The 13275-nt window shown below is 35.9% G+C and overlaps 1 protein-coding gene across 13 annotated transcripts in view; it reads left to right on the top strand.

Annotated features, from left to right (window-relative positions):
- LOC141333649 (glutamate receptor-interacting protein 1-like) overlaps positions 1-13275 on the top strand; it is a 331685-nt gene that overhangs the window by 229236 nt on the left and 89174 nt on the right. For all 13 annotated transcript variants that reach the window (XM_073838710.1, XM_073838715.1, XM_073838707.1 and 10 more), the window contains exons 3-6: positions 5714-5849; positions 9389-9534; positions 10417-10500; positions 11152-11227. In XM_073838710.1, the coding sequence (XP_073694811.1) occupies positions 5714-5849; positions 9389-9534; positions 10417-10500; positions 11152-11227 (442 nt within the window). The remainder of the gene's footprint in view (positions 1-5713; positions 5850-9388; positions 9535-10416; positions 10501-11151; positions 11228-13275) is intronic.

Raw genomic sequence — 13275 nt, 5'->3', positions numbered from 1 at the left:
TCCTCACCCGAATGAGAGGAGAGAAATGACAGCAACATTTATAATTCGTCCCACTGTAATTTTTCGCTGTCAGGCGAATCCCCAGCAGTGCAAAGTTCTTTTTAATCAAATTATTTGATAAAAGCTGAAGGCAAATTGAGCAGTTCTTTTACAATTAATTATCAAAAGACTGGCTCACAACGCCAGGCTTGTTATAGATTGAACTCCCGTTTGAATATTGATTCTCAATTTTTTCTCACGACAAGATATTTTGCCTCTATCACTCCCAAACACACACGCTAAATTATTCAGCAGTTCCTGCTGGTGCATTATATGTTTGATTTCTCTTTTAATTACTTTTCTGTCTTTGAAATATCAGCATGTTTGCACAGCTTGGCTCCATAGGCTTGCCTGAAGGTTCAGGTTCAGGACAGATATTGAGATCCGTGCTAACCTCCCTCTGTCCCGGGTCACGTTTCGACATGGCTCCCTTCTCATGACCATATGGCGGCGGTATCGATCGGAGACAGAGTGCAATGTCAAATCTGTTTCTTCCTTTACTGAGGTTACTTCGCGGGTGATTTGCATGCAAAGGGTATTGAAGCTGTTATGGATTTTAAGGCAAAACTTAGCTAGATTTGTAACAGATATACAGATCCTACTGTTGATTCATTTTGCCATATTTGCATGTAGTGATTTGGATTGGTGTGAAATGTTTCATAAAAAGTTCCAAATCAAGTCACCCCAGTCCAGTAATGTGCTTTTATGTTCTATCAAGGCTGTCATTTCCCAGTATCCAACATTGGTCTTTACTCAGCATATTTATGAAGCTTCTTTGTTGCAAAGAAGAGCAAGTATCTTTCATTATAGTCTTCAAGCACCAAAGAGGCTCTTTTTGTAGCCTGTGTCCCGTTATTGCCGTTCTCCTGCGGTGAAATGCTCTGCAACTCTGTTCTGTCAGTAGCCTCAGGGGGGTTTAGAGCCTCGTCTCCCCTCGCTATCTATCCTGCCACAGAAAGACATACAGAGAGAGGAAAGGAAAACGAACGAACTCGTATAAATCCGTCTTTTCCTTCCTCCAGTCAGGAGAGAGGGATTACAAATGCCTTATTTTTATTTCTTCTCCAGCTCCGACAGCTGATGTAGTGATGGTAGGGTGTGCGTGTGAGAGAGAGAAAGGGAGTGAGAAAGTGCCCTGCTTGCACAGATATGCAGTATTCTTAATGTGACTTTGACGAGCCCACTGAGGGATTGAATGGCAGCCAGTCGATAGGGGAGCGACGCGTCTGCTTGACCAGCAATATCTGTGCAAGATGGTGAGAAGAATGGTAAATATAAGGCAAAATGATATAATAAAATGAAATAACGCTAAAGTAATATGTGAATAGTTTTACAATAAAAATGTGTGTGTGTGTGTGTGTGTATGCACAGTTTAACTCTTGCGTTTTTGTCATATTTTATTACCTTTTTCTAAACTATAGCAAAAAATTGTGATAATGTGAAATTTTTTTGAAGATGTCTGAATAAATTTTAGTTTGACTGTAATTCATTTGTGATTATCAAGATGAATTTGATCTGACACAGTTTAACTCTTGAGTTCTTGGTATATTTTATTACGATTTTTCAAACTATAGCTCTATAGCTAATAAACTGTGATAATTAGGGGTGCACCGATCCGATATTAGGATCGGATATCGGCCCCGATATTGAAAAAAATAGCTGGATCGGTAATCGGAAAAATTAACAGATCCACGGGCCGATCCAGTTTTTTTCCTGTTTTTTTTCCTTCCTCCGTCGCAGCCAGTGACTGTAAATATAGGTTGCAGCGTCGCAGCAGATCCTACGTTTTAAGAAGTTTGATTACATTCTATTTTCGATTTGAATGCACAATTGTTCTTTAACCCTCTGGTGCTCTTCGTTTAGCAGTCACACGTGTGCTCTTCGCGGTCAGAAGTGACCGGACACCTGTAACGCATCCTGTAATTTTTTCAGTAAAACCATTCCAATTCATTTTTGTTTAATAATATTTTTTCTTTTTTCTTTTGCATTTTGAGAGGGTTTTGTGGTAATAATGAATATTTATGCTGTAATTAATATCCATTTTTTGCCATTGAGAATAATAAAAAATTTTATTTTAATTTTTTTTTTAATTTTTTTTTTAATGAATGCAGTATTTCAGGTTGAAATAGAGACTCAGCCATTCAACACTAATTTTTGAAGGCAGATTAGCGCCATCTGTTGGTAAAAAACGAGAAAAACATCTGTAATGGCAGGTGTAACTTGATGCCTGTATAGTTCTCTACAAAGCAGCTTGTGAATTGCCTAGTTGTTTTTAGACAATTGATTCAGCATTTTTATTAGGTGGAATAGTTGAACATACATTTAAACAATCTCAAAGACTATTTCTTATCCAGTTTGGGATAGTTTTTTGTTATAAATATGATTTGAAGTGTTAATTTTTTGTATATGCAAGAGAGTGTGTGTCTTTTGCACTCTGGATATGTAATTTTTTTATACATATATTTTTATTTTATTTTACATCTTCTCAATTTGCTGTGTTTCAGTTCATTTGTGCATGTGTGTGTGGATGTGTGAGAAAGAGACAGAAAAATTCTGTACATTTTTGTATTTTTGTCGATTTCCCATTCATTTCCTGATGTCGGTCATTTTTGACCAAAGAGCACAAGTTTTTTTTTTTTTTTTGGAATCGTGCCCTCATTTTTTATGTGTCCATAAAAGTCACTGAATTTGGTAGCGTTCTCATGAAGCTGTGATTTTTAAAAAAAATTCAAAACCGAAAATGTTTTGGTCAAAAGTGACCGAATAGAGGTGAGTATATTAGTGTGTTTGTGTGTGTGTGTGTGTGTGTGTGTGTGTGTGTGTGTGTCTGTGAGTGAATGGGTGTGTTTTAGAGTGTCACCCCTTCACTGCTGTGTACTTTTTTCAGCATTGTGGAGGATTTGTAGATTGTACACACAAAAATTCTCTGAATATTTGTATTTTTGTCAATTTCCCATTCATTTCCAATGGTCGGTCATTTTAGACCGAAGAGCACAAGTTTTTATTTTATTATTAGTTTTTTTTAATCGTGCCCTAATTTTTTATGTGTGTTCACATTCCAAATGCCATAAAAGTCAATGAATTTGGTACTGTTCTGATGAAGCTGTGATTTTTTGAAAAATTCTAAACCGAAAATGTTTTGGTCAAAAGTGACCGAATAGAGGTGTGTATATTAATGTGTGTGTGTGTGTGTGCGTGTGTGTGTGAATGGGTGTGTTTATGAATGGGTGTGTTTTAGAGTGTCACCCCTTCACTGCTGTGTACTTTTTTTCAGCATTGTGGAGGATTTGTAGATTGTACACACAAAAATTCTCTGAATATTTGTATTTTTGTCGATTTCCCATTCATTTCCTATGGTCGGTCATTTTAGACCGAAGAGCACAAGTGTGACTATTTTTTTTACGACCACTTAGCCTGCTTGAATCATGCCCTCAATTTTTTTTTGTGTTGACATTCCAAATGGCATAAAAGTCACCGAGTTTCATGTCATTCCGATTAAGCAGTGATTTTTAAAAATTCAAAACAGAAAATTTTTCGGTCAGAAGTGACCGAAGAGCACCAGAGGGTTAAATAACAAATAAATAAGTATTCAATACATTACATCTGTTTTGTCTTAGTTAGAAAAGTAATGCTTAGTTAGGAAAGTTTGGTGCCTTTAGTTTCTTCTACATGGTGGAAGGAAGGTATAAGGTGGAAGGTATGCAGTTTATTATTAATTTAACAATGGCATCGGATCGGTATCGGGTATCGACAGATATACAAAGCCCAGGCATCGGTATCGGGACTGAAAAGTCGGATCGGTGCATCCCAAGTGATAATGCGATAAAGAAAACTGGATAATTTAACCCAGTGGGGTAGCCGGTGGGGGACCAGTTCACCACAGACGTCCGATCAGAGACATGAAGATGCAACTTAAAGTTCTTTGATGCCTTTTATTTCTCTTTGCATGTGGTCTGAAACAACCATATAATGAATGGAATTAAAATAAACAACTCGTATTTACACAAAGAAAGGTAACAAACAAATTTCCAACAATAAATCAACATCACATGAGATAATTCTATAAGCATATTTAAGCAAATACTTCCAAACTGAATGTGTTCAAACAGATCACAATTAACATAAACAGGATGCATAAATTAACTCACTTCGTTCATCCATTATACGCACATAACACCAAAGCAAGCATCAAGTCCCCCTTTCTCACCCATTCCATGCAGGTCTATATCTACCAAACACTAATCATTATCACCTGCTGGAAATAGGCGGAGCTGGTTTACATTGTTGGTGCATTCACACCCTGGCTGATCACCAGAAACCTTCAAAGATAATTTTTTATATCATATATATATAAATTATTTATGTGTTTTTAGTTAATATATTAATTTTTACTTATTTAATTTACTTAAAAAAAATTCATTGATCTCACTCTCTCTCTCTATTCATTAATGTGTATGTATAAATATTATTTTATATTATATATTTTTTATATTATTTTTAAATATATTATTCAATTATTAATGCATTTTTGTTAATGTATTTATATTTTAATTATTGCTTTTAATTATTTTATTTATTATTGAATTTATGCATTTTAATTTTTCCAGTTGTTTTCAAAGGTTTTGTCAATGTGTTTAAAAATGTAATTTTTTATATGAAGCTAATTTTAACTATGAATAACAAAAATATTATTTGTTTAAATATTTTTTAAAATAAGGTGTGTATTTATTTATTATATTTCATTTAATGTATTTTTTATTAATATATTAATTTGTATTAGTTTTTTTCTGACTCAAAAATTAACAATTAAAAATGTTATACATTTCTTTAATATTTAATACATTTCTATATAGCTATACAAAAACCTGTATTTATTATTTTATTTATTTATTTGATTCTTAATTATTTAATCTATCTATCTATTTATCTATCATCTCCATTAATGTGTGCATATATGTATGTATACATATTTCATAATTACATTATATATGTGTGTTTATTTTATTATTTATTAATATATTTTTATTCATCTATTATTTTTTATTCATTGTTTTTTATTATGTATTCATTGGTTTAATTGTTTGTTTGTTTGTTTTATTATTATTAATTATTGAATTGTACTTTTTCCAAGTGACACTGCTCCCAGGTGTTGTCAAAGAAGGCTTTGCCAATTTTAGCTCATCTCTGGGGATGACCGTGTCCTCAACCTATTGCTAAGTGCAGACACACACACACACACACACACACACACACACACACACACTCTCTCTCTCTCTCTCTCTCTCTCTCTCTCTCTCTCTCTCTCTCTCTCTCTCTCTCTCTCTCTCTCTCTCTCTCTCTCTCTCTCTCTCTCTCTCTCTCTCTCTCTCTCTCTCTCTCTCTCTCTCTCTCTCTCTCTCTCTCTCTCTCTCTCTCTCTCTCTCTCTCTCTCTGAGCACTCTAGAGTGTATAACTAATTACCAGCTAGGGAAGAATGACAGAGAGAGATAAAGAGTGAGTGAGATAGGGCCAGTCCAGGATGCCTGATCACAGTCATTTAGAGGAGAATGGGGTATGGCAGCGGCTGGCCTCCTCTGCTCCTGTAACCCTCTCATTTCCTGTCTCTGCTCGTCCACTCCCACCTCCCCCAATGACCCTCCTTCTTTTCCTCATCATCCGTCCTTCTGCATTACAGATGAGTTTAAGGGCACCAGCACTGTGGAGCTGATCAAGAAGGAAGGCACCACCCTGGGCCTGACAGTATCCGGAGGCATCGACAAAGACGGAAAGCCTCGCGTCTCCAACCTGCGCCAGGGCGGCATCGCTGCCAGGTCGGTATTGGCGAGGTCGATTTTGCAAAAACACTATGATACTTTCACATTGCTGTGCTTTGAGGATATCCAGCATATCTGATTCGAAACTTGGGAAACATATTTGGAAACAGTAATTAGTGTTGTTTGCTAAGGCTTTCGTAACTCATCCTGCTTTGGACACCTGAAATCTTTGATTGGGCTTTTGAGGAAAAAAAAATATCCTTAGACTCACATCGATAGAGGCACTTGAGTCATATCTAGCGAATGTAATAATATAAATTTGGGGTAGAACTTCACTTCCAGAGCAAAACTGTACAGATAATGTGCTCAACCCCTTGTCATCCAAGATGTTCATGTCTTTCTTTCTTCAGTTGTAAAGAAATTATGTTTTTTGAGGAAAACATTTCAGGATTTCTCCAAATATAGTGGACTTCTATGGTGCCCGCGGCGAGTTTGAACTTCCAAAATGTTGTTTAAATGCAGCTTCAAATGGCTCTAAACAATCCCAGCCGAGGAAGAAGGGTCTTATCTAGTAAAACGATCAGATATTTTTTAAAACAATTTAAATTACAATTGATATACTTTTTAACCTCAAATGCTAATCTTGTCTATCTTTTCGTGAACTCTGTGTATTCCGGTTAGGGTATGTTGAAAAACTCTCATCTCATTTTCTCCTCCAACATCCTGTAAAATGACATAGGAGTTTTTTGACCTACCCTAACTGTCTTGAACCTGAATACTGAGTACACGCAGAGCTAGACAAGATGAGCATTTGAGCTTAAAAAGTACATACATTGTGATTGTTTTAGGAAATAACACTAACACTTTAACACTAGATGCAGGGTTCATACAAGGTGCTTAAAGTACTTGAAATGGACTTTTTGAAATTGAAGGCGTGGAATTTCCATGAAAATAGTAACATTTAGTATAAGAGGGGGTACTTGAAAAGTGCTTAAATTATTAAAATGCAATGTATCTATGAAGTAAGTTTACATTTTTCAAAAAGCACATATCTTTTCACACAAAATTCAAGCTATTCAAAAAGCACCATACTAGTAGATTATCTGTACAGCCAGTAGTAGTACTGACAGTGTCATGTAAGTAGTAGTACTGACAGTGTCATGTAAACATGGCTGAAGATGCTAAAAGAACGCAGATGAACCAAATCAATTGAGTCATTTATGCTGGAACCGCTCTGTGGTGCGTTTCCCAAAAGCATTGTTAGCTAACTATGGTTGTCAGTTCCATTAAACTCTATTGGTAATGATGGAACTTGCGACCATGTTTGCTTTTGGGAAACGCACCCCAGGTTGATTAAAGCATAAATTTTCGAGCATAAATTTTAAGCGATTCTACTAGCAAAAGCTAGATTACATTAAAAGAGACAATCATTTTAAAATCATGTATAGTGATATACGTGAAACAGAGCTTTTCGAAATTTTCAAAGCAAAATTCTTCATTGTTTAGAAGTGCTCCAATCAGGTCGCGTATCGCAAATCATTTGATTTAGTTAGGAATGGGTTTGTGAATCATTTTGCGAAGTCGTCAAATGATTCACGTTCCGGCGCTCCGAGTCCTGATCAAAAATAATGGTTTGCGAATCGTTATTATTATTTAGATCAGGACTTTAGAGTGTGGAGCGCGAATTGTTTGAATAAGATCAGAATTTTGGAGCAGGTTCACAAATCTTTTGCTTTAGATCGGAACTTCGGTGCGGGTTTGTGAGTCATTTGATTCGGTTCAGGGGCGCGTATTGCGAATCATTTGTTTCAGATAAGGATTTCAAATCGGTTTCGCTACTCTTTTTTAATTTTTTTCTTAAACAGTAGAAAACATCAAACAATTAAGGCAGTACAGTTATAAAAACAAAACAAAGAAATGATAAACTATACACAAATACAAGTCCCTTAAGAAAATTACCCGTGGTTTTGCTATAGTACAGGTGTAGTATACTTTAGTAGTAATACTTTGCATGTGCCTCACTTTATTTTTGCCATTTTGTTTTATTAGTATATTTTTATTGATCTGTTTATCTTTTTTTTAGAATTTGAAAGAGAAGACTTTGTTTGATAAGTGAGAACTCTGATTGAAGTCCTTGGAAATAAAAAAAGCTGTCTTTGAAAGTCCTGAAATTAAATTTTACAGTATCTATACGAACCCTGTAGATAAGACCCTTCTTCCTCGGCTGGGGTTGTTTTAAAACCCTATGAAGCTGCATTTAAAATGCATTTTGTAAGTTCAAACTCACAGACACCATAGAAGTCCACTATATAGAGAGAGATCCTAAAATGCTTTTCTCAAAAAACATAAATTCTTTACGACTGAAGAAAGAAAGACATGAACATCTTGAATTACTAGGGGGTGAGTAAAATATCTGTAATTTTTTGTTCTGGAAGTGAACTTCTCCTTTAAGTAAGGCACCTAGGAACTACCTAGCAATCACATACATGGTAAAATCAACATACTGTAGCAATCACTCATATTAGCTTCACATTAGCATTGTTGTGGCTAGTTTTGTACAGCTAGCAAGCACCAATCACATATTCTTTAGAAAATCTATGAACTGATCCTTAGTTCAGTTTTGCAGATGCTAGTGTTGCAGGAATTTACCTTCAAGGCTTTGTTTTGTCAGGTTTTTGTGTTTATGCTAATGTTTTTTGCTAAGACTGCGTCAATAGACAGTCTGGAGAGATCAGTGTGTGCATAGATGAAACATTGTCTAAGAAGTATGTTCTTTGTGTGTGTGTGTGAATAAGGTAGACACAATCTTTTAATCAATAGTGCATAAGCCAGAACTCTTCTCCTATTTCCCTATTGGCTGTCAGGCATGGCAGATGGCCTACTGTTCGCTAGCGTATCAGCCCTCCCCAAACACACACACACACACACACACACACACACACACACACACACACACACACACACACACACACACACACACACACGCGCGTGCATCAGAAAATGTATCCACATTCATATCCCAGAACAAACACTTCATGTCGTATAGTAAAACGCACACATTTCATACCGTCTTCACAGTCACAGATAGTTTTCTTCTTCAAATCGTTTTTTTTGGGCTTTAAACGTTTCACTGCGTATCAACTCTTATATCTTATTGCCTCAGAGACACTTGCCCTTATAATTTTACCCGAGCTGAAATAAACTGCCTAACATCAGACTCGTTCTTCCAGAATCTGTTGACAATCAGGCCTCCTTGTAAAACGCGAGAGCTTTCAACTGAGTGTATGTGTGTCAGAGAAAGAGCGAGATGGAGACCGGAGCAGCCTGTCTTGATCTCACTAGATGCTTCCTTAGAACAAAGTGTTCCCTTCATAGGCTCAGATCAGCTATCAAAGCGCCTCCGAGCTCGACCTGACTCCATCTCCGCCTTATTTTCTGCCTGTCTTTATGTCTTCTCTGTCTTTGTTCGCTCTTTTCTCTCCTCCGTGCCTATTTGCTGTGTTCTTTGTTCCTCCTTGTGGTTATGCAATGTCCTCCTCTCACATTTTCAATAGCAAATGTATAGAATCTGTTTTTCTTGGTTTGTTTCTGTGCAGGAGTGACCAGTTGAACGTTGGGGACTACATTAAGTCTGTGAACGGAATCAACTTGACAAAGTTTCGTCACGATGAGATCATTAGTCTGCTGAAGAATGTGGGTGAGAGGGTCGTCCTGGAGGTCGAGTACGAGCTGCCGCCAGTCTGTGAGTGAGATTAGAAAATCAACCATATATTACTACTAATAACACAGATGGAATACTTGGTTCTGACTCAGTCACAGCATTCTGCAAGTAAATATTGTTGTATAATAAACTGTGCTTCATTTCATATACGTAATATATATTTCAGATGTGTATAATATAATGTTTACAGTGTATATTTATTATGCATATATAAATATATATACACTACCGTTCAAAAGTTTGGGGTCAGTAAGACTTGTAATAGTCTTTAAAGAAGTCTCTTATGCTCATCAAGGCTGCATTTATTTGATTAAAAATACAGAGGAAAAAAAACAGTAATATTGCAAAATGTTTTTACAATATAAAATAATGTTTTTTATTTTAACATACTTTAAAATAGAATTTATTCCTGTGATGAAAAGCTGAATTTTTATCAGCTGTATAGCTGTGTAGCTATATATTTATAGTTACATGTGTTTGTGTGTGCATTTATGGATGTGTATATATTATATATTATGTGTGTAAACATTTTTATGTAAATGTTGTAAATGTTTATGTTTTTACACACACTGTATATATTTTACATTATACGTGAAGTACAATTTAATAATAGCATATATATGAACTGTATGAATAGATTTTTTTTTTCAATTTGATTTCAGTTCTAAATTAAATCTTTAATATTCTAAAATTCGAAACTAAAAAATCAGGTTTCAATTATATGACATAATCCTAATCTGAAAATACAACATAGTGATAAAATGCAACATGTTTTATAACAGCAATCTTACGCTGAGTTTCCTCACTTTCGATGTAAACAGCAATTTACTTTGTTCATTTATGTGTTGTGGTAATGCATTGAAATCTTTGGCAGAACTTTGAACTGTCAGTTTCCTTTCTCAGCTGTACAGGGCTCAGGGGTCATGTTCAAAAACGTGGAGGTGACGCTGCACAAAGAAGGCAATACATTCGGTTTCGTCATCAGAGGTGAGTGCCTCTATAGACTTCCTCACATCCCAGTTCAAATGTCTTTGAGCTCACCTCATCAACACACTTTCATTCACATCTACATCAAACAAAAAAAAGACCATTTTTCTCTGAAGATTTCTTTCACTGCCCATGGGCCCCAGTGAAAAGAGACAAAGCAGCTTTCAGTTGTTCTGCTAACGCTCAATTTTCAAATATTTACCAAGCAGCATTTTCGACTTCATTAAAAGAAAGAGACCATTTTTCTGATCCATCTAGAGTAGGAAGTCTTTTGAAGAGAGACAGAGAGGAAAAAAGGTTTCCTGTCAAGGTCTTGGTTAGCTTTGCTCCTTTTCTCAAATCTGTCTCAAAGAGGCATTTTGAGGACTTTCTTTTCATCTTTGAGACTCCATTTGTGAATTCAATGGTATGCAATTTTATAGCGAGCAGCGGCTTTAAAAAATGTATAATCTGGTGCTTTTGTTGAGAACGATATGGAAATTTCTGTGAGGTGAGCAAATGGCAAAAAAAGATTTACCTCACTGGCTAAGTGCACAGCAGGTTAAACATATGTGATGTTGAGTAAATATCCTGGAGTGTAAATGCAAGGTTTTCCTTTATAGCTACATTTGTTAAATGTGTCAAAACAAGTTGCTTTTTTCCCTGGTGTAGGAGGTGCCCATGAAGACAGAAACAAATCTCGCCCGGTTACCATAACAACAATCAGACCCGGAGGTCCGGCTGACAGGTGAGTCGGTCTTGAACTGGATTCAGCAACACTGACATTAAAGCTCTTTTCCAAAACATAAATGGCATACTAAATGAAATGATCTGAGAAGTGATGGATTCGAGAGACTCTGCATAATCAAGACACTGTTTGTGACTCAGCTTAATTGCTTTCAATGGAATCTGGTGTTAGCTTTTTGCTAAGCTAATGTCAGTTAGCTTTTTGCTAAGCTAATGTCAGAATACTTTAATAAGCATAAAATACATAAACACTTACAATAATTACATTAAATGCTCAACATGACACTGCCCTTCTTTTGCTCATCTCTAGCTAGTTTAAACTGAATTTATCTGGTGTAAACTGTTCTTAGTTGACCAGCCTAGGTTAACCAGCTGAAAAGTGGCCTAAATCCCTTTACAATCCACCAAAAGATCATTCTGAACATCTTAGTGTGGTTTAATATGCTTTTTCAAGGTGAACTATAAATATGCATGTATATCAGTAATCTGTATTCACCCATTTCTTCCAAGTTTACAGGATTTCCTTCCTTAGGGATACATCTTTATAATTTGGCCAAAAGGGTAATTGAAGGGTTAGCATAATTAATTTTCTTACATTATGGATCAGCATTAAAGCTTTTCTCCCTGTGACTAAAACGAGACTATAACAAGATTACAATAAAGCAGGGTTGCCAGGTTTTCACAACAAAACCCACCCAATTGCTACTTGCATTCCAGGGGCTAAATATCACGTCATTGGAGTCGCTTCAACCCGCAGACATGAAAAACAACCTGCGGCAACAGTGTTAAAATAGCCCAATTGACCTTTTGAAAAACTTGAATTACTGTTGCGAAGTCCGACAAACAATGCCGCTTTCACACCACGCATACACTATATTGCCAAATATATTGGGCCACCCCCTTCTAATGAACAGGTTTGACTAATTTAGTAATTTCCATGTCTACAAATCTTTAAGCACATACTGATATTCTATGGGATTGTGTGCTTCTAATTTTACAGCAACAGTTTTGACAGGACCCTCTTTGATTCTAACATGGCAATGCCTTTGTGTATAAGGCAAGGTTCAAAAAGAAATGATTGCTTCAGTTAGTGTGGAAGAACTTGACTGGTCTAAAGCAAAGTCATTATCTCAGCTGAACACCTCTGGTGGGACTTTAAATGCAGTCCTTGAACTAAAAACTCATAAAAAGGCACTTCTAAAACTGTGGCATCAAAGATGGAAACCATTCATGTTTTTATAAATTGTATTTCCATCTTTTTTTGCAACCGTTTCAGAAGTGTCCAAAATGACTGTACCCATAGTTACAAGTCATTGGTGTTTGGTGATGAGTTTTTGGCTCAAAGTCTGCATTTAAAGTTACTCCAGAGTTCAGCTGGGATTAGGACTTTGCTTTCTGCAGACCAGTCAAGTTCTTCCACACTGACTGAATCAATCATTTCTTTTTGAACCTTGCGTTATAAATGGAGGCATTGTCATGTTAGATTAGAAAAGGGTCCTGTCAAAGCTGTTGCTATCAAATTAAAAGAAGACAATCCCCTACAATATCATTATATCTTAAACATTAGGATTTGTACCCATGGGAATTACTACAGTAGTCAAACCTGTTCATTAGAACAGGGTGTCCCAATACTTTTGGCAATATAGTGTATGTTCTCACACATTGAAAAATACACTGTGGAACAAAGAGGAAACTGGCAATACGCCAACAGACAAGACAGCAGGTTACTTGGGTATAAAAAAACAAAGTCTCAGCTTTAAAACATTGTCATTTTTTAAGAAAATTCAAACAAACAAAAAAACTGACAGATCACTGTATTGCCTTATTAGATCAATCAAGTGAACCAATCGTCTTTTCTTGATTACTTAAAGCACGAAATAAACATGAATGAACATCAGAACATATTTATTTTAACCACAGAAAAACTTCAATACACAATTTTTCAAGTTTAAATTAATCTACTCTCCTGTCTGATTTATTTGTTGGACAAAATGGCGGATTCAGCGTTATGATTGATCACATCGCCTGTCAATCAAGCTGTTTGCGAAG

Source organism: Garra rufa, chromosome 4, assembly GCF_049309525.1.
Source record: "Garra rufa chromosome 4, GarRuf1.0, whole genome shotgun sequence".
NCBI classification, from domain to species: Eukaryota; Metazoa; Chordata; class Actinopteri; order Cypriniformes; family Cyprinidae; genus Garra; species Garra rufa.
Note: the sequence above shows the minus strand (reverse complement) of the source record. Positions and strands in the feature narration are given on the sequence as shown.